The sequence below is a fragment of the Malus domestica genome, chromosome 01 (genome assembly GCF_042453785.1).
Source record: "Malus domestica chromosome 01, GDT2T_hap1".
NCBI classification, from domain to species: domain Eukaryota; kingdom Viridiplantae; phylum Streptophyta; class Magnoliopsida; order Rosales; family Rosaceae; genus Malus; species Malus domestica.
In genome coordinates this window covers 24,756,735-24,778,155 of record NC_091661.1, presented here as the reverse complement: position 1 = coordinate 24,778,155, position 21,421 = coordinate 24,756,735, and the positions used below count along the sequence as shown (strand labels likewise).

Below are 21,421 nucleotides of genomic sequence, written 5' to 3'. Positions count from 1 at the left end.
GAGCATAAATGACTAAGGGTCCGTTTGGTATCCTACTGAAAATCTTGGTCATTTCTAAAACTATTTCTTCAAAACATGTCTCGAGAATAATTTTTCAGAAGACTAAAAAACTTGTTTGGTATGAAATGATTTAAAACGTTGACAACTACAAAATTGAAATTAAAAAGAATCATAGACACGCATGTCGATCTCAAATTGCCTGGGATGCGAAACATAGACCTATAAGCTTCATGGTCTTGGTCAGGTAAGTGACCTCCATTCGCGGCTCCCTTCCCCACCTTCTCTACGCCGGCGTTGACACCTTCCACGCCAGAAAACCCCTTACCCTTCCATTGATCTCCCCAATTCCTCTAAGCTCTAGTCCACATTTAGCCAATCAGATTCTCTACTTCACCACCATATCTAACAGAGCCCAGCACCTAACTCCTATCACATCGACTCGGGAAGGCACAACAACGGAGTAGCGCTAGCGCCGGAGTTGAAGAGAGAGATGAGAGGTTGAGAGAGAATGGTATAGTGAGGATCGAACTACTGAATTTGTTTTAGAAACTGTGTTTTCCATAGTTTAAAAACTTTAAAACCTAACTTTTTTTTGTTTCCAAGCTAATGAGCTATAGACAAATTTTTTTCTGTTATTCTTGAGATCAGTTTTTTAAATTATCTACCAAACGAGAATTATTAGTTTGTGATTCAAAAATCGTTTTCTAGTATAAAAAGTTGAATCCAATTAAGGTGCCAAAAGGGCCCTAAGATTTTGATGCATGACTTCCATGCGTACATATAAATTATTGTGATGTTGAATGGGCATATGTCTGGGTGGTGTAGTCGGTTATCACGCTAGTCTCACACACTAGAGGTCCCCGGTTCGAACCCGGGCTCAGACACTTCTTTTTAATTTATTTTATAATTATTTTTTCAATTCCTCGATATGGGCCTAAACCCCAATCAAACACAAGCCCATCCGCAAAGCAGCTCACGTGGTATCTATGATCCAGTCACGTGCAACAGGTGGAAAGCTAAGCAAACGCGCGCACAGAAACGCGTGGAGGGAAGTTAATACCGGTCAGTCGTCTTGTACTCTGCGTTCCTTCCAAATTACGAAAAGCAACGTCTTTTCTAGGACTCGTCTCTCCGACTCAGTTTCAGCCCCCGACTCGAATCCCTCGAACTCGGAATCTCAAGCCCAGTGACTCTCTGAGCCTCAAAACGCAGCGTTTTGGTTTCCGTCTCAAATGGACGAGTCCTACGCTGGCCTCCCCACCAGCCACTTGCTCGGCTCCGTCCCTGTAAGTTCTCCGATCGATTTTACTTTTGATTTTTGTGTTATTTTTTCCCCAATTCGCGAATCGTCGAATCGGACTTGTAGGGTTGTACATGGCTGATTGGGTGTATCCAAATTCGCTTTGTATGAGTGTAATTTGTAAGCCAAGTGATCTTGGAGTCTGTTTGTTTCCCGAGAAAATGAGAAGTGAAGGAAAAGAAAATTTTGGAGGTCTGGAAAATCAGTGGTTTCGACATTTTTTGATTAAATTTTTGCCCCTTTTCTGTGCTGGCAATATGTAGCTTAGAATTTGAGGAATTTCTTACAATTAGTTATAATTTCTTGATGCATTTCCATTTTTAAATATATCTAATTTCCAATTTGAGCAACCGTTCTCTAACTAGTAGTTGCGATTTTTAATTATAATTATCATGGATTATTTTAGGAAATTAGGATATGATCCCATAAAGCTAGTTTCTTACAATTGTGAAAGAAGCTGAAATTTGTTTGGTAAGCTTTTTTCTGTGGAACTATTTCTGTGCGGAATCCCTCGAAGCGTTTCGGGATCATGTCCTTTTGAACAAGCTTATTTAACTATCCACATTCTACAAACTTGCTAGATATGTGCTTATACTAAGTTTCTTTAAATTGTAGTAGTTGGTTTCCCTCGAAATGTTGAATAAATCACATATCTTTGCATTACCTTCTTTTTTTTTGCCTTTTGGGTTTGATAGGCTGTTACTGAAGATAAAGAAAAGGGTACCACAAGTTATGAAGGTATTATACTTTAAATTATTTTCTATTTTCTTCTTCAAAGTAAAGGTTCACCGGAATCATTATTTATTTCCTACTTTAAAGAATTTTTTTTGAACTCGTGCAGCACCTGAAGCGAATTTGCAAATCTTCCCCCCAAATAATAATCGAGGAGAGAAAGGGGGCGGTTATCAAACTGTTGGAAGTACAAGTGGTATGGCATTCAAATGGCAATTTACATTCAAGTGCTTTATATGTAGATTTAGTTTTTAAGAAAAAAGCAAAACTTAGTCAACCAATCATCCTCATTTATTTTCTGGTGAATTTTGTATTTTGGTTGATTTTTAGGGACACTAGAATAAATGTGTAACAGACTAGAATAAACTAGAGTGTCAAATTTGAGTGCTATAAAAGCATGAAACCTAATTAATTTTCAGCGGACGAAAATCTGGAGTAATTTTCTATTTCCTAAACTGCACCCCGTTCGTGGGGAGTGTGGGAGGATTAGAACCTCCTTCCACCCCTAGTTGATTTTTTCATTGCAGATTGATGTTATTATTTGTATCTTTGTGACACTGCACCTGAGTTTTTATGTACATGATCAAAGTTATTATGCTTTCTTATGACTGATTGAAACAGTTCTGGCATGTTATCTTCCCCAAGATATGTTCTTATCTTTCTATGTTTATTTAATCTGCCTTTTTTGTTTCTCTTAACTCTGTAAATTCTCTTTATAGGTTTCATTTGCAAATTGCAATGCCAGCTACTTTATTTACTTTGTATCTAATGATCTCTTCTTCTGTCTATCCACGCAGAAACATTTGAGCAACAACCAGCCAACAACTGGAGGGGAGTATTTAATATCGCATCATACACACAATATTTCAATGTGGATACAGACGTTGTCTTAAACAGAATGCTTAGTTCTCTATATCCCCATACTGGAGATTTTTTCAGCAAAATTGATGCCAACCCTGATCTGTGAGTTTCTGGTCTTTACTTCCCATATTTCTTTATCTTTTGTTTCGTGTACATGTTTTTTTCACTTCTATATTAAAAAAGAAAGAACCATGAGCCTCAGTTTCTTTGAAGAGTTTGATATTCTCATGTAGGCTTTTGAATGGAGCTCACTGTCACTCTTATGCTTTATTCAGTTTTAAAATCTGGTAACATTATGTCAGATTGTGTCTTGTACAAATTGAGAAATACATATACAAAGTCCTCTTCTGTAACATCGCAAGCTTGGATTTTGAGTTTTAAGTTTGCATTGTCTCATCAGAAAAAGTTATGTAATCACATGAAGGAAATTGTGCAAAGGCTAATCTGAAGGCAATATGTTTTTGTATTGGCACAGAAATGAGGGAACGTGAACATCTAACATTTCACTTTCTTCGTGTGAGTTTCTGTAATGTGTAGATATGGGCTAGTCTGGATTTCCACTACGTTAGTGTTTGTGCTTGCTGCACTTGGAAACTGTGCCACCTACCTCATGGACAAGCGCACTGATAGCAGTACTGCTTGGGATTTTAATGTCAGTTATATGAATATGGCAGCCTTTTCAGTCTACGGTTATGCAATTTTGGTGCCATTGGCATTCTATTTCTTGATACAGTATATGGGCACCTCAAATGCCAGCCTAGTTCGCTTTTGGTGTATGTGGGGATACTCTCTCTTCATTTTCATTGCAGCCTCTGTAAGTACCTGCCTTTTGTTAGTTTTTGTGTATTGCTTCCCCCCGCAACCCCATTTTTTTTACTCTGTTGGAATATTGATAATCATTGAAAGGCCAAAAGCAGAAATAAGTAATCTTCCTTGGGATGAGTTGCAAATACTCTCTCGATAATATTCAAATATTTGTGCTGAACTGGACTAGTCCAAAGTTCTTTTAAGCTCAAATTGATCTGTTTAGGCTAAAACGTTTCAACTTCCGGGTTCTTGGGGATATTGAGCGCTGATTAATTGACATTTTGGGAAATGATGTTCGGCAGGGGAATTTCTTCCTGCCAGGCACGTGTGTATTCATTCTCAAGCAGAACACTGTTTTAGCTGGAACGTTATTACCTAGTATCATACAATTTATTATTCCGTCATCTGCTACTAATTAATATCATAAAATCTATTATTCCGTCATCTGATACTATTTCACCGGAACATTTTCAGTTTCTGTTGCTTATCCCAGTTGAGGCTCTTCGGTGGATCTTTATACTTCTCGTTGGCGGGTACTCTGCTTGCTTTGTTGCCTTTAATCTCAGGTCCAATATGGAGGGGAATGAACTTTCAATTGTGGTGATCGCTGCATTTCTCTTGCAACTGGGTCTGGCAATCTTCTTTAAGGTCTACTTCTTTCCATGAGCGTTACTAAGAGCGGTCAGTCTCTGAATTATGAAACCTCAACCAACTGTGTTTACTTGATTTGGGATTTTTTTTTTGACGTTGGCCGGAGTAGTACTTCTCTGGAGTTGGGGTTTTCCTGTGTGTTCATATTCCGCAAACTACTCACTTGGTTGTATTGGAGTCGAATGAAGAGCGAGTGCCGTGGCGTGGATTAAATTCTTTGGAAGAGAGAACTTTGGCCCTAATGAGTAGGACTAAGCTTTTATTATCTGCTTTTGTATTGGCTTAAGTAGATCATAAATCGGTGTTTGTATTTCACGCTTTTTCCTTGATCTTATAATTTTAGGAAAACTAATGAAAATGACTTGAAAACTTTGAGTTTAAACGATAAGGACAAGATAAAAGGTAAAGTGAATAGTTACAGGATTGACTTTTGAGTGTAAAAATATGGTTTTTCGTTAAAGTTCTCAATTTTCCCCTTCAAACCTGAGTTTGTAAATAAATGTCTTCAGAGAGGTTATTATGGTATTTACACTTTAAGTTGATTTCTTATCCATTCTTTAGAAAATGACCCTGATTTATTATTGGGAATTGGGTTGAAATGATTAATTTACAAATCTTAAGTACTGAATTGACCTAAGTTAAATAATGACGACATATTAATTAAACATGAACAAGATATTGAATCATTTATCATGATATATCGATTGAAAAGTAATCATTTCAACAGTAAGATTTGTAAATTTATCATTTCAACCAATTTTTCGTTGTTTTTTCGGCTCCTCGCAAGTAAGTCCCGCCCCCTCTAAATTTTTGGATGTTAGATCGAATAAATTAAAGAATATACCAAAAATTAACAAGGATGATAGTACTATCATACTAAGAGTTGATTTACACACTCATTTTCTCCTTTAACCCTTCCTTTTTGTTTACATCTCTTGATTCTTCTTTGATTTATTAAATCCAACGGTGATAGAAAAAGAACGGAGTGCATCAGAAAGGGATGAAATACGGACATCACTTCCCTCAAACACTTATCTTTCTTTCTAGAAAACCGGACGAATATACGTCACACATGCACAAACACATCCACATTGCCACTCAGCCAGACGATCATGAACCCACAATACAGTTCGTTCAATGGTTGGTAAACTTTGCTGTCGTTGAATCTTTGAGACGTGCCACCATCTAACGCATGACTTTTACGGCTAATTACACGACACATAAACAAAACTCAATAGGAGTGAGCAACCATTGGTGAATCGAAGCAGACAGTTCGCAACAGATGCAGCTCCAACAGCTGTTTGCCTTTCCCTGTCGACTCTGCACTGCAAAGATATTAAGCCCCTTTAAAAACTGTTACATGTTTGTTTGGATTTTGAGAGAGGATCCTCCAATTTAAATAAAAAAATTACAATGGTTTCTGACCGCATAATGTACGATGAACGAATATGATTTGAGGATCATCGGGATCCTCACAAATAGAATCAGACGAGAATCCTCACTCATTAAAAAAGTTAAAAATGCTTTGCAGGTCGAATTGATCGTACAAAGTAGTTTTGGATGGGAACAGAGGTGGAGGTGGGACGTGGGAACTCGGCCGCGTTTGGAAAGATTGGTTTGATTGGTACACAGTTACTTACACATGGTTGGTGTCGGTTTCGTTGAGATCACAAACTCAATATTTGTTTTGATTTTGGTGGAGACAACTTTTCTCAAGTGTCAATGAGAGAATCCACTTTTCATGACTTTGTTTTGGTGGAGTAAAACAAGGCAAGTGTTTTGTGGGTGATAGATGTTTTAGATGTGAATTTGGGAATGCTTTTAGAACGGTTAATTTTTATTTCGTTCTGATCTGTCAGAAAAATAAGTTTTAAACTGATTATGGATTCAATTTTTACTATTTAGTATGATTTCGTGAGCACTTTATAAGAGAGAAACTTTAGTAGAATTGTCTGACTAGCCACATGATTAGGTCAATCTTAATCATTTTGATATTTTTCATCACTAGAGAGAAATAGTTAATTGTTAGGGAAAAAGAGCATTAGTGGGGATTGTACGACTCCAAATTGCATAACCATTATTGATTTTCGCTATTGCAATAAAACGTCATCTGTAATATAATAGTAGTGTTTGATTTAAAAGAAAATAAACTTTATGAATGTGTGCTTCTGTGAGATTAAGTAATAAATACCTGTTTAGTGTATCGAAGCAAAACAATCTTATTTATAATTTATGCAAGGTTCCCGAAATCTTAAAGACAGTTTTGCTCTACGAGGCAATTATTGAAATGAAACAACACATATCAATAAACTAATTCCATATAAATTAATCTCGGACATACCAAACTTGAAAGTTTTTACAAATAAAGAGAAATAGTATTACATCAGAATATTAACTGGAATGCTTTGAAATAGGAATGAGGATCCTGAGAATCCTTAAATCGTGTCAATTCGTCATACATTATGCGGTTAGAAATCATTTTAAATATTTTTATTTAATTTAAACATAAACCGTACTTGACGAAAACTGATTACACGATATATGATAAACGAACACAATTTAAAAACTTATAAAATCCTACAAAGAGAATCCAAAGAGCATGGTCATTCTTGAAATAGAACAATATTAATCACCTTTAGTAGTACACTTTTGCCTGCAACACCGAGAACCGCACGAAATGTGGATCTAATCACAGTGGCGTACTCGTCATCTTTTGTCGTCTTGTCCGCGCCTCCTGCCCGCCTCTCCATGCGTCCGTGCGCCGTCTAATTATTTTAAGCTCACGAACCCTAGACCCTCAGAAACCGACACGTCTCTCTTTTCTAGTCGAACTTCCCATTCTACCCCTCATCGTCCATCACACGACGTCGCCTCATTGGCGGCAGCGAAAGCTGATAGGGGCTGAGGGTTGACTATTTGACTTCCTCCCCAACTCTACTGCTCACTGTAGAAGGAATTTTAACGAAAAATTATAAATACAGTTTATTTTAATAAAAAATTATATTTTTACGTTAAAAAATTAATTCTAATACTATTTATTTTATTTTTATTTTAAATCTTAAAATTTTTAAACTAATTTCATTAGTTTTCTCGTATATAAATATCCTCCCAGCAACGTCTGCGTCCCAAAATTACTCTTTCAGATAACCGAAAAAAAGGGGGGAACAGCGCGCTTCCGAGTCGCCTCGTTCTCAGGACTGAGTTTTGACTCGCCGCCGCCGACCTCCACGAGTCAGAAATGGAGGAAGTGGATAGCTCTCGAGGTTTCCTCAAAGACGTTAAGCGCCTCGTTCTCAAGGTACATATTTTCCCGCATTAATCTCTTTCTCTCTCTCTCTCTCTAAACTCCTCCATTTCTGAATTAATTTTTGTCGTCTTTTTCGAAAAATTGGTAATTTTATTTCCATTTCAACTAAAATGGAGCTTCAAATGAGCTTTTTTTTTGGCAAATTTGAAGTCTTTTTGGTAGATATTTATTGAAATTTTAGTTCCCCCAAACATTTGTAGCAGAAAATTTGATAACTTGAGAGTTTTGGTAGTGTGATTAGTAATGTGATAAATGTTTCTTGATGTTTTGGTTGGATTAATGAAGGTTGGGACTGCCGTTGTGACTCGAAACGACGGAAGAATTGCTCTTGGAAGATTAGGCGCGCTTTGTGAGCAGGTATGATAATCGAGCAGCAGTGCACTTTGATTTACCTTTTTGCTCTTTTGTTTACCATTTTATTGATTGCTTATGCGATCGGGCGTTTTGCGGGTTGGAATTTGTTAAATTGATACCAAATGCAGCTTAAGGAGTTGAACTCTCAAGGATATGAGATTATATTGGTGTCATCTGGTGCTGTGGGCCTCGGCCGTCAGCGGCTCAGATACCGGAAATTAGTTAACAGCAGGTTCGTATCGTGTCCTTAACTACTGACATTGCTGCCAGTTGTTTGGATAACTTTAAAGACATGTTCTTTAGAGGCTCTTATGTCCGGAAAAATTTCGATTCTAATTGATAGTTATTGAATTGCTGCAGCTTTGCTGATCTCCAGAAACCACAAGTTGAACTTGACGGGAAGGCGTGTGCAGCTGTTGGACAGAACTGTCTGATGGCTCTCTACGATACGTTGTTTAGTCAGGTGAATGCAAAGATCCTCTCTTAAATCTGTTCTCAAGCTGTATCGAACCCTTGATTTGGACTTGACGTTTGGTTATTTAAGTTCTTACAAGCAATGCTGGATCTTAAGATATATAAAGGTCGTACCCAGTGCACAAGGCTCCCGCTTTAAGATATATATCTTAAGATTTATATCTCATAGATCTTAAGATATATGAGTTTTCTAATTATTTCCCCATTCAATTCAGTTTTTCTTTTGCTTTTTCCTAACCCTCATTTGTTCTCCCTTGCAGTTGGATGTGTCGTCAGCTCAGCTTCTTGTAACAGATAGCGATTTTAGGGATAGAGATTTTAGAAAGCAACTAGGTGAAACTATGAAATCGTTGTTATCTCTGAGGGTTATTCCTATATTTAATGAAAACGACGCAGTCAGTACGAGGAAAGCTCCATATGAGGTATAATACTCTTCCATGATTGGTGTGTGATATCACTTTGTTGTGGTAATGGTATTCTATGGGCAGGACTATCACAATCTTAGCCTTGCCACTATGGATTACGAAGAAAGACAATAAATATTGGGACTACTTATGAACACAATATGTTACATACACTATCTCATACTTATTTTCCTTTTCGAAACACCAAGGAACTCAAATGTTTTTACACGGTATGTGTTCCACTCATTGCAGGATTCTTCTGGTATATTTTGGGATAATGACAGTTTGGCAGCTCTACTGGCTTTGGAGCTAAAGGCTGATCTTCTTATTCTTTTGAGTGACGTTGATGGTCTATACAGCGGGCCTCCAAGTGACCCCCGTTCGAAGCTTATCCATACATACGTAAAGGAGAAGCATCAGACTGAAATTACTTTTGGAGACAAATCTAGAGTGGGAAGAGGGGGTATGACTGCTAAAGTAAAAGCTGCTGTCAATGCAGCTTATGCTGGCATCCCTGTTGTTATTACAAGGTGTGTTTCAATACTTGGTTGTGTCAGGAGTGCTAAACTATGTTATTCTGTTGCGTCAGTTTAACTATATAATTTTATGTTATATTTTAAAAATTCCGTTCTAGTTTAGAAGAAAAATCATTATTTTAACTTTATGATAATGAGATTAGAGAGGGTGGTTGAAACCACATCTTTCTTAGAAGTTAGAGTCCCACATACTCCAAATTTCAAATTAAATCGAATTGGACTTGTAGTTTTTATTTATGTTTTTAATGGTCGTTGCAATCTGAATCCAATATGTTTCCCCTGACCGTGTACCAATCTCTTTATTTGTTAAGTGGGTTTGCTGCTGGAAACATCTCTAAAGTCCTTCAAGGGCAACGTATTGGTACCCTCTTTCACCAAGATGCTAATTTATGGACACCAGTTAAAGAAATTGATGCAAGAGGGATGGCAGTTGCAGCCAGGGAAAGTTCCAGAAGGCTTCAGGTAGCTTTGTTTACTTCCGTTACAAAGTTTAAATATGTTTACTGCTGCTTATAAATACTGTTCCAGTCGCTGGCCCTCTTTATTCACATAATTGTTTAGCAATGGATATTCTCTAAGTTCAGCAGAACAAGTAACTTGGTGACGCTTTCTCTACAGGCCATGACTTCAGAAGACAGGAAAAAAATTCTTCTGGATGTAGCTGATGCCCTTGAAGCAAATGTAAAATTGATCAACATTGAAAATGAAGCTGATGTTTCTGCGGCACAACGAGCAGGATATGAAAAATCATTGATATCTCGGCTGGCTCTGAAGCCTGGGAAGGCAAGAGAGCCAAGTTCTTTTGCTATTTTAGATAAATGTTTAGTTACATTCGTTTTTTTATTATTGTCACTGGTCACTACCTTTCTGTACAATGTGCTCACTAGACTTTTTGTATTTATTTCTCAAAACTGATGTTCCCTTCAACTTTTTTTCTGTCATGTGCTCATACTGTAGATTACAAGCCTTGCAAAGTCTATTCGTGTGCTTGCAAACATGGAAGATCCAATTGGTCGTGTTTTGAAAAAAACTGAGGTAAGGGAATGCGGTATAAGGATCATTATTTCTAGCTTATGATATTCTTACACAACATTGCTCAGGGTTCAAGAGTGTGGACAACGATATAAAACAAACAAATAAAACAATAGAGAGAGAGAGAGAGAGAGAGAAAATTCAAAGTATTAACTCCACAATCAATTTCTTACTTAGAGATATTTGTGGTCATTGACATATCTGTAATACATAGTCTAGAATCTGCAACCAAAATCATTTATCTTTTGTCAAATGGAGCACCGTAATCGGTTGTTGTGCTGACGAGTAAGTGATGCTTCTGTTGGTTACACTTGCCTTCCAGCTTGCAGATGGTCTTGTCTTGGAGAAAACATCAAGCCCACTGGGTGTTCTCCTGATTGTATTTGAGTCTCGTCCTGAAGCGCTAGTACAGGTAAACAGTGAAACTTTGGAATATCAAACTGCATGTTATCTTATTTCATATGAATTTTGTTTGTCTTGTGTGGAAAGTGTAAAATAAATGTGGACAACTGAGATGCATCGCAGGAGAGATGCAGCTCAATACCATCTGTAATCTAACAGCTTGGAAATCAGATCTCATCTAAGAACCTTATACGAGAACCTTGAGAAAGAATTTATTGGTTCTTTATATTAAATATTTCACGAAGTTCATATTGAGTCTCTGTCATTACTTTTATGTTCTGGGGAAGACTTGCATTTCTTCCTCATAATACACCTAAGGGTTTTTGTATTTTTCTTTTATGATTTGAATAGATAGCTTCATTAGCAATCCGAAGTGGGAATGGGCTTCTCTTGAAGGGGGGAAAGGAGGCTAAGAGATCAAATGCAATTTTGCACAAGGTCTGTTTTCTTTCACTTCAATGGTTTGTACAAAATATATAGACAAATAATGTTTGCATTCCCTTTTTCATTGTCAGTGAAAGAATCAATATACTAAAAGTATTTTTCATAAAAAAAAAAAAAATATGTAGATTATCACCGAAGCCATCCCAGAGAGTGTTGGTGGAAAACTAATTGGACTTGTGACTTCAAGAGAAGAGATTCCAGATTTGCTTAAGGTGAGTAAAGCATAGACTGATAACCAATTCCTCGGTCAATTTCAGATGATAACTAGGACTAACTAAAAAATTAATTTCCAGCATGATGACATGATTGATCTTGTGATCCCAAGAGGCAGCAATAAACTGGTTTCTCAAGTCAAGAATTCGACCAAGATTCCAGTTCTCGGTCATGCTGGTTAGATATACTTATTTTATTCTTCATTTATATACAATCTGATTTTTCCTGTATTCTTGTTTTGTGAGAAAAAATGTGATGGTGGCTGCTGTAGTAAAGAGAACAACTGCATGTTTTCTATGCAGATGGAATATGCCATGTGTATATTGATAAGTCTGCTAATATGGATATGGCAAAGAGAATTGTTTTGGATGCAAAAATAGATTATCCAGCAGCGTGTAATGCAATGGTAATTTATCTGTAATTTATAATTTCTGGATGATATCTTTTGATGGCATCTCAGAATCTTTCTACTGCAGTTATGAAGTTATGAACTTACATTTGTAGTTGCACGTTTATCATTTGTAACAGTTTGTTGTTGTGTGTTATTCTCAGGAAACACTTCTAGTCCATAATGATTTGAAGAGTACAGCCGCATTTAATGATCTTGTTGTTGAGCTTCGCACTGCAGGTACAATTTTCATGAAGAAAACTTATTTTCTTTGAAAAAAGGGCATTGAGGTGGGTGAGAGTAACTAAATTTTTCAATCAGAGTTCCTGGTGATACTTGATACTGTTCATTTGCCCTTTGCTGGTTGAGAACTAGAATAACTGAAATTTCCAATCACGGGCATGCAACAGAACAATATTCTGTTACTCCCCACCCAAGCTTGGGAAGCAGTTTTAAAGAGACGCCAAGAAAAATTGTTTTAGTGAAACATGCCATCAGAAGGATTAAAGAAATTAAACTCGGGTATCATTTGCAGGTGTTACTTTATATGGTGGACCAAGAGCAAGCGTCTTGCTCAGGATTCCTGAGGCACATTCGTTCCACCATGAGTACAGTTCAATGGCTTGCACTGTTGAGTTTGTTGACGATGTGCATGCAGCAATTGATCATATACATGAACATGGAAGGCACGTTAAAATTTCCTTTTTTAGATGGATTACATGTCAATCACTTGTATGAAGCTGTCATTTATCTTTTCTTTCCTCGTTTTGCAGTGCACACACTGATTGCGTCATTGCAGAAGACCAAGAAGCTGTGGATGCGTTTTTAGGTAAAGTTGACAGGTATGAATGATTCCCGTCTTTTCACCGGAGGCTCTATGCTTTCCATGTCAATCAGAATATTCCGTACTCAAAGGCTACACAGACTTAGGCCGACTAAAATGGTTGAACAGAAAAATGGTCCTAATTGTTCCTTCTTTAACGTTGGCACATGACGTTGCTTGTTATATATGTTGGCAGTGCTGCTGTTTTCCACAATGCAAGCCCAAGATTCTGCGATGGGGCTCGATTTGGACTTGGTGCAGAGGTAAAACATGATCTTGCAGTGACTGAAAGACAGTTATACGTCAAAGCCTTTGAGTCTTGTACTTAATTCTCTTCCCTTGCTCTACAGGTCGGGATAAGCACAAGTCGAATTCATGCTCGGGGTCCGGTAGGAGTCGAAGGACTGTTAACAACTCGATGGTAAGAAACCTCGGTTTATGTCACTACATTTTCACTTGAAGTACCAAAAGCACATTGAAGGAACGCTTTGCCTAAAACAAAAATATTGAGTTTTGATGTTTTATTGGACGTGCAGGATTCTGAGAGGACATGGACAAATTGTGGACGGTGATAAGGGGGTTACTTACACCCACAAGGACCTCCCAATTGAGCCCTAAATTTGCCATCAATCGCAACCGTCCATCTCCCATCTCCTACTTTTGAGAGAGAGAAAGAGAAGGGGGGAGAGAATAAATTACCATGTATTGGTATAATGTGTATTTTATCCCCACTCACATCAGCGCAAATTCATAAAATCTCTCTCTTTTTTTTTACTTCTAGAAAAATAATAAAATCATTTCTTTGCTTGCTCTTTCATCTCGTCTTGAATACACCTAATGCTATTTCCAAGGTTTTGGCGATCCTTCCGGATTACTAAAATTGTTATCGGCACTTGAAAAAAGTAATTTTTGACAATATATTTCTCTAGTTATCGCGCAACTTGAAAAATGCTAATAGCCAATTTGAAAGCACTCTTTTCGTCCATCAAGTCACAAATGTTTTTTATCCAAATTTTAAGTCGTTGAAGAAGAACATCAGTAGAAAATATAAGCGAGGCTACGATGAATGCAGTCGGAACTGAATTCCGTTGATCAGAACGTGAACCGGATGTCGAGCGTGAAATTTTCATATGAAAAGCAATTAGTGTTGCACAAAAGCCTCCCCAACAAAAAGACCACATCCTCAAGGTTTCAATGAACTACATAATATTCGTCTTACAACTACTGATATGATCTGTTAACTTAAAAACAGTTGGAGTTTCAGAAGTGCAGGCCAAACCGTGCTCCCGATCTCTTCTACCAGATAATGTCTTAGGGTAAAAGTTTTACGCTTCGACGAAGCTCTTAAGTTGCTGCAACCAGTTTGCATATTCTTTGCTGTCCTTGCTGAGCATGTACTCATGCAAGAAATTGGTTGTGCTGGGCTTGATCCCTCTCACCTCCAAGTACTTGTGGAATGCCTTCTGAAGGTTCTCATCCAAATCGCTGCAATACAACAGACATTTGCGTCAATCACAGAAAAATTACGAAACAATAATCTTTGATCAATGCTACAAAAGTATTAGTAATTGATGGATGCTTACTGGAAGTCAGGCCCCTCGTAGGCGATTTGATCCTCAGAATCCTCTGGATTTTTCACTGCCAAGCTGTCAATTTGAAACTCATCAGGGTAAGCAGTGACGCTAAACTCGAGAACTGGTCCATCAGTCTTGGAGACAGTTACGACCAACGGGATGCTGGATTTGTTGGCGTGTTCATCGTTGTCATCATCCTGGTTATCATCGTCGTCGTCCTCACCAGTTACTAGATCAGGCATGTGAACTTCAACCTGTATGTCTTCACCTTGATATGTTCTTTTCAGCGTCACTGTTTGGATTCCGGGAGTATCTTCAATTTTAAAAGGGAAGGATGATGGAACCTCCTCAACCTACAAAACCAGCACTTGAGTAGCGATAATCATGGTGATACTTTATCATTAACGAATCACATAATTCAAGTACAAGTAATAAATCACTTCCCGACTGCTCGAGAAGAGAAACAGAACGATAAAACATTCAAAACTACACATATGCACACAAACATCTATCGGGAATCGAATCACGAGTGCAAACAGTCACATAATCCATTGTTCCTATTCTTCTTACAAATTCCAACATGAACAATAGATTATCCAAACACACACACACACACACACACAAAACATCTATTACTAATATTTGAAGATCATGTGGTTCTTTCACAAGAAACCATTTTTCGAAAAACATACCGCTCAACAGGCAAATCAAAACCAAGTAAAATAACATAAAGCCACAGATGACAAACTTATGATCAATCTTACCATCATTAGTCTGAGATGTATTGCAAAATTAATTTAAAAGTTAACTAAATTAAGAAAATGTGAACTCTTAACTCAAGAAATCCAACAATATCTGCAATGCGCTTCAAATTAGCAGTTCCCAAAAACAATTATTCAATTTAATTGATATGAGTTTTTCATAATCCACGAAACCAAACACAACAGAGCGACTATAACCTCATTCTTGCCCATTTCCCAAAATTTTCTCAGAAACCAAACAGTCCACAAAGCAAGAGAAAATTAACTAAAAATCCTCACCTTGTCGAGATCATCGGTCTCCTCAGCGCACTTGATCTCCGACTCGATGACCCTGATCAGAGACTGGTCCGAACTGTGGCTCGAGTAGTATCGATGGGTGGGAACGAAAGGGCTCGGTTGAGTGGGCTTGCGGGAGAAATTGAAGTGGTTGGCGGCGGTGGCAACAGCGCCGTGGTAAGATCTCTGGCCGCGAGCGAGGCGGCTGGCGAGTGGGGCCAGGGAGAAGGCCGATCGGCGGAGAATTGAAGTGAAAGCCATTTGGTTTGGAGGAGAAGAGAGATGAGGGACCTGAGGGTTTAGCTAGGGTTTTAGAAACAGGGCTTTCTCTCTCTGGGGTTTTAGGGCAGTTTATATACTGACGCGGGTGTTGTTCTCTGTGGTGTCATCTATTGTATGGACTTTTGCGACCAATGTTTTGTGGACATGTCAGCATTTGAGTAGGGTTTCGTTTCAATAATTACTTTTTTTAAAGAAAAATACTTGGCATGCAAGCCAACAAGATCATTTCCGGATTTTTTTTGTAAGGATCATAGGAATTCGTAAATCCTTTGTATTTAATTTTAAATAAAAATATTTAAAATGATTTCTGACCGCACGATGTACATTGAACGGACATGATATTTGAAATCTTCTTCTTCTTTTTTTATGATATTTTATTTTGTCAAACGATAGATTTTTGTTAGATTAAATGTTGGATTAGCCACTGATAGAACCTTTGTTAGAATAGATGTTAAATTAGTCACGGATGGAGTTTGAACTCACGCCGTCATGTAATAACTCAACACATTTTCACCGCGGTAATAAAAAGTCACTTGCTTTTTTTTATGATTAAATTAATTACTTTTGTACATATATGGAATTATGATTAGGAGAAATGACTTCTTATCTACCAAAAGTCTATTGTTTATTGATCGCATTTAACGGAATTAGATCCTCTCCGAGGCAAACCCTTAGGATCCTGCTGAGCGATAAACATGGGCCATTGGATTTCGATCCAACAGCTACAATTATTATAACTTTAAGAGGGACCACCTGTTTGTAGTCGTTGAATCGAAATCCAACGGCCCGTGTTTGTCGCTCAGCAGGATCCCGAGGGTTTGCCTCGGAGAGGATCCAGGTCCGCATTTAACAACAACAAAATGGCTATTCAATATTTCACTCCTAAAACAAAATTAGAGTATATATCTATACTACAAATTTATGGCCAAAGAAGGGGAAAAGTAGGATAAGGACTGAGAGTTGGAACAAAACAAAATGAAATGTTACAGAAAATAATTTGACGAAAGTTGAAAACTAAAAATAAAATGGTTGTCGATTTATTTACAATATTTTTTTTAATATATTTATTTAGTCGTAATGATTCTTGAGATTGTCATATCTTTTTATTTTGGTCATTGAGATTTTAAATCAACAAAAGTGGTCCTTGAGTTTGTCCCATCATTTTGGTCATTCCGTTCAAAATCACCATGAAATGAGGATAAAATGACAAAAATACCCTCATTTTAGTTAAATCATTATGGCTAATCTTTAATTAAATTGAGGGTATTTTTGTCATTTTATCCTTATTTCATGAAGATTTTTCACGGAAGAACAAAAATGATTGTTGATGAACAAACTTAGGGACCACTTCTCTTGATTTCAAATCTTAAGACCAAAGTGAGGAGTTGTGCCAATTTAATAACCATTTAGCTAAAATACCTTTATTTATTTCAAGTGATATTTCAATCTAATCAGCTATGAAAAGAGAAATTAAATTTCACTGCAAAAGAGATAGTACGCTGATGTGAACTTTGGATTCAAACTATAGGCTACTATTTTTTTTTTTTAACAAACGATATCATCTACACCAAGGAGATGAGGAGTGGGCTAAGTTTCACAATGAGCTAACAATAATATGGTTCAAATTCACCTTTGGCGAGAATCGAACCTAAAACTTCTCATTTACAAGTAAAAGTGAATACCACTAGACCGTAGTACTAAGTGGCTATCTACTAAATATTCTATGTGAATAAAATTAGCAGCAACCTCTTCATTTCAAGCCAATAGAATTCCATCCACATGTAATCCTCCTAATCTTTTGTGTTACATTAATTTATTACTTGGATAAAAAAACATTCATTGTCCCAAATTTGGTTTCTTCTTCTCCACCAAGGAAAAGGGACAAGAAGATAAATTTTGTGTGGGCTAATAAAAAATGCAATCTACCCAATGGGCTCCTATAAAAATACAATTCATTTGTGCATCTTTCTTCACATTTGAGGGCCCAAATCAAAAGGAAAACCAACAAAACTATATTTTATACTTGATAGGAGAGAGAGAGAGAGAGAGAGAGAGAGAGAGAGAGAGAGGGAAAGCAGTCTCTCAGACTTTGACTCATGAGATAGATGAGAGCATTCCATTTCTCCCAACCCATGTCAAACATCTTTTTCTTCTTCTGCTAAAAATCCCAACTTTATCTCCGAAGGTCCCACATTTTAAGCCTCCCCTCCAAAAGTTGAGTTCTTGAGCTCTTATTGCATTAATGGTGGAGTAATATGAAAGTTAGGGCTCATTTGTAGGACTCAGAAAAGGGTCCTTTTGAGTTAGGAGAGAGAGAGAAATCTAGAGAGGGAGGGGAAGGGTAGGGAAGGGATGAAGAAGCTGTTTGGGAGCCCAGGGAAGGTGAGTGGGCTGGCACTGAGAATTGGGCAGTGCTGTTTTGCTGCTGCTGCTATTGGGGTGATGCTCTCTGCTCATGGTTTCTTCAATGCCACTGCATTTTGGTAAATATTATTTGCCCCCTTCTTTCTGTTTTACATTTTTAACTAAAAATTTCATGGAATTTGTTCTCCTCTGGTGGGTATGTGGAAATGGTTTATGTTTTTATTGATCGATTTCGGATTGGTTCAATTTGTAGCAAAATTTCACTAAGCTGGAATTCTCCGTTGATGGAAAAAAAAAATGGGTTTAGTTAGAAAGGAAAGTGGTGCACTGACGTGGGTTGGATTCCCTTGCTCAGTTTTACCAACTACATAGAAATTAATGGGGATGAATAAAGGGGGCATTTTTGCTCACCACCCTCAAATATCATCCTATTTATCACCATTGGATGAGTTTAAATTTTAAGACTTATGTCTATCCATTACACAGATCTCGAAATTTAGACTCGTTTGACAGTGATATATAGGGTGGTGAGCATCACCATCACTTGAGGATGGTGAGCAAAAATATTCCCAATGTATGCTTGGTTCTTGAGTTCTTCTATGGTTAATCTTGGCATTTGTTTAATTCGTCTACCCTCCTTTGTTGACCTCTGAGCTTAAATCTGTACAGTTTTAAGGATAAGATAAGAGATTCCGGACAATCTCCTCCTATTGAACTTATGCCTTCCACATAGGAGTCTAAAATCGTACACTGCTCCACTTATTTTGTTTGCAGAAACCTGAACATGATTAGGCATCTTTGTACGGCGACAATGGCGAATTTAAGTTATAATTATGTTTGCAGCATTCCTTCAAAGTCATCCCAATAACACCTCTCTCTCTCTCTCTTTCTCACTTAACAACAAGTCAATGAAGCCATTCCTATCGTTCTGGACAATGAATGATTTTCTTCCCCTATGAACAAATGATTTCAATTCTCCCGTTTCTAGAGAGGTTTTCTTGAGAAATTGTAACCGGGGAAATTTTCTTCTAGCTTTCATCTGTTAACATGTGCGATTCACTTGATTTTCTCTGCATAAAGCCATACCTTAGTTTCTGTGTGTTCTGATAAGTAATATGATTCTTCCCAACTCAATTGCTTGATCAATTGTGTTCATTGAACTTGGGGAGTGTTATTTGCGAGTCTAACTTCTAACGTGAATAGAGTCACGTATCTTTGCCTATTTGAATACCATGCACTATGTACCCGTTGGTGCATACTTGTGTTAGGACTTATAATCTGCTAATTTATTGGTTGCTGTCCCTGCAAGGCATAAGATTCTTCTTTTTGTCCTTTCCCATAAACAGTTAGAAGTTTACGAGCTTCTCTTTTACCAATGTTTGAATAGTTGTAAATTCTTACCTGCATTTGTTGGATGCAGTTATTTGATTGCATCAATGGGGCTTCAAGTTGTTTGGAGTTTTGGACTTGCTTGCCTTGATTTACATGCTTTGAGGTCAAAGAGAAGCTTGCAGAATCCTATTTTAGTGAGCCTATTTGTTGTCGGGGATTGGGTAAGTTTCTGCACTGATTTAGTCATAGGTTTTTGGCATTTGGTTTTCAGAAACAAGTATGTGTGGCATCCGGTAAGTTTCTGCACTGATTTAGTCATTGGTTTTTGGCATTTGGTTTTCAGAAACAAGTATGTGTGGCATCCTTAATTTTAAGGGTGATGCATTATTTTCATATTTTTTATGGACTGGAGATGTTGGACCAGTGATTTGGAGAAGTTTTCAGAGAATTTATGCACTTATAAACTGAAACTTATCCTGATCACGTGGAACAAATGTTGGATCATCGGGGACAACTAAGTAGCTTAAAAATGTTTGAGAAAACATGGTCAGCTGAAAACTTCACTTCTGATGTGTGATCTTCAGGATACTGATTAACTTAGAAATGAGTAAAGCTTTCGGGGATCCTTCACTACACTTGAAACTAATACAATACATAATATTTACTAACATTTCCTGGAAAAAGTATCACCTTCACAGTAAAATGTCTTGATATTTGGAAATTAAGAGGGCATAATTTTAACTCCTAAATCCTAATACTTGGGGTCTGATGCATGAATGTCAAAATTTCCATTCAGCAAGTACGGAGCCATTGATAAAGATTCATTGTGCTTTAATCGTTTCTTGTAGCTATTGCACTACCACTACTAAACAGATTGTTTACTTTTGAGTTCTGATTCTGTTTATGGTTCGGTGTACAAATACGGAAGCGATTTCTGTATCAATTAATTCATGTTTAACAAAAATGAAAATTGCAGGTGACGTCTACGCTGTCATTGGCGGCTGCATGCTCATCAGCGGGGGTGACAGTTCTGTACTCAAAAGATTTGAATTACTGCAGGCCAATGCATCTTCCGTGCAGCAAGTTCCAAATCGCCGTTGCCTTCGCCTTCATCTCATGGTTTCTCCTCGCTGTTTCGTCAATTGTCATGTTTCGGTTGTTAGGCGCAGTATGAGTTTGACAAAACTCTACATATTCTTCAATCCTCCCCTGTAAATATGTCTGAGAACTATGGCCCCTATATGGAGCGAAATCCAGTACAAAGGGGATGCCACTGGGCAGTATCTCAAGTCAGCCGCGCATGTAGCCTTGAGATACTGCACGACATTTCCGTTGCATGGAAGTCCTTCTCCGTCTTCAGGTGTGGGGTCCATGACTTGAAAATGATCGTGTGTGTTAATTTTTGCAATGGAAGTAGCTCTCATGAGTGTAACCATATCGTTATATTATTGGTTATCTTTGCTTTGCTTTATTTTATTTGGTTGAAAATTCGGAAAGTGTGGTGGAATTTCACATGGTTTTTTACCACACTTGCTTCTCCTTTTGTCTTTTTCTATTTTTAATTTCCCATTTTGCCCCTGATTAGTGCATTTTCTTTTAATTAGTGACACTTAATCAAGGGCATCATTGTCTGTCAAAATCTGGGAGATTTAGATGGGTGAGCTGCTCATCCACGTCATAGATAAATGTGTGACAATAATTTCAATACCTAACTCCCTTTTCATTTGGTTCTAAAAAAGGCCTAAACTTCCACTTATGTGCCTCTCTGTCTCGCTCAATAGAATAATTGCAGTTTTGGACCAAGTCAATGAGTCATAGGATTTGCCTTGTGTTTGAGGAAACGGACAAGTGGTCCATGACATCTCTTTCTCGTTTGATCGGACCAGAAAAAGAAGAATATTCGAATCCGCAGAGGATCGAGCGACTAAGAGCACTAACCCATGCACCCGAAACTGTCCTTAGTTCTCCTCTTTTCTTTTATAGTATCATCTATGACAAAAGAAAGAAAAAACACCAGGCAAGGCTTGGTACGAAACTACTCTAATCAACGGGGGTAGGAAGGCACAACCGTGCCGCATATTGCTTTGACCAACTGGCATAAACC

At 37.6% G+C, this 21,421-nt stretch overlaps 4 protein-coding genes and 1 non-coding gene across 6 annotated transcripts; 4 read left to right on the top strand and 1 right to left on the bottom strand.

The window, feature by feature from the left end:
* The first annotated feature begins 810 nt into the window (after positions 1–810).
* TRNAV-CAC (transfer RNA valine (anticodon CAC)) lies at positions 811–884 on the top strand. Its single transcript has one exon. It is a non-coding gene; the product is annotated as a tRNA-Val (tRNA).
* A 158-nt stretch (positions 885–1,042) lies between these two features.
* LOC103406359 (uncharacterized) lies at positions 1,043–4,720 on the top strand. The gene is made up of 6 exons (XM_029101537.2): positions 1,043–1,286; positions 1,996–2,038; positions 2,142–2,228; positions 2,830–2,995; positions 3,431–3,707; positions 4,175–4,720. Exons 1-6 carry the CDS (start codon positions 1,233–1,235, stop codon positions 4,364–4,366), a joined length of 819 nt encoding a protein of 272 aa, XP_028957370.1. The 5' UTR covers positions 1,043–1,232; the 3' UTR covers positions 4,367–4,720.
* A 2,432-nt stretch (positions 4,721–7,152) lies between these two features.
* On the top strand, positions 7,153–13,545 carry LOC114824457 (delta-1-pyrroline-5-carboxylate synthase-like). Its single transcript, XM_029101528.2, has 20 exons — positions 7,153–7,649; positions 7,944–8,015; positions 8,141–8,244; positions 8,373–8,475; positions 8,747–8,908; positions 9,143–9,420; positions 9,738–9,888; positions 10,045–10,209; positions 10,384–10,461; positions 10,781–10,870; positions 11,212–11,298; positions 11,430–11,516; positions 11,598–11,694; positions 11,820–11,923; positions 12,070–12,145; positions 12,441–12,591; positions 12,679–12,747; positions 12,925–12,991; positions 13,079–13,149; positions 13,265–13,545. Exons 1-20 carry the CDS (start codon positions 7,590–7,592, stop codon positions 13,344–13,346), a joined length of 2,154 nt encoding a protein of 717 aa, XP_028957361.1. The 5' UTR covers positions 7,153–7,589; the 3' UTR covers positions 13,347–13,545.
* Positions 13,546–13,839: 294 nt separating this feature from the next.
* On the bottom strand, positions 13,840–15,699 carry LOC114824458 (uncharacterized protein At2g39795, mitochondrial-like). 2 transcript variants are annotated; one of them, XM_029101530.2, is made up of 3 exons: positions 15,343–15,699; positions 14,312–14,655; positions 13,840–14,213 (listed from the first exon to the last, which is right to left on the bottom strand). In XM_029101530.2, the coding sequence occupies exons 1-3, from the start codon at positions 15,598–15,600 to the stop codon at positions 14,054–14,056; spliced, it is 762 nt and encodes a 253-aa protein (XP_028957363.1). In that variant the 5' UTR covers positions 15,601–15,699; the 3' UTR covers positions 13,840–14,053. The 2 variants fall into 2 exon arrangements, with proteins under 2 accessions (XP_028957363.1, XP_070675251.1); XM_070819150.1 differs by having other exon boundaries at positions 13,840–14,218; positions 15,343–15,686.
* A 1,919-nt stretch (positions 15,700–17,618) lies between these two features.
* Positions 17,619–20,788, top strand: LOC114824456 (CASP-like protein 5B2). The gene is made up of 3 exons (XM_029101527.2): positions 17,619–18,104; positions 19,406–19,538; positions 20,294–20,788. Exons 1-3 carry the CDS (start codon positions 17,974–17,976, stop codon positions 20,489–20,491), a joined length of 462 nt encoding a protein of 153 aa, XP_028957360.1. The 5' UTR covers positions 17,619–17,973; the 3' UTR covers positions 20,492–20,788.
* The last annotated feature ends 633 nt before the right edge of the window (positions 20,789–21,421 follow it).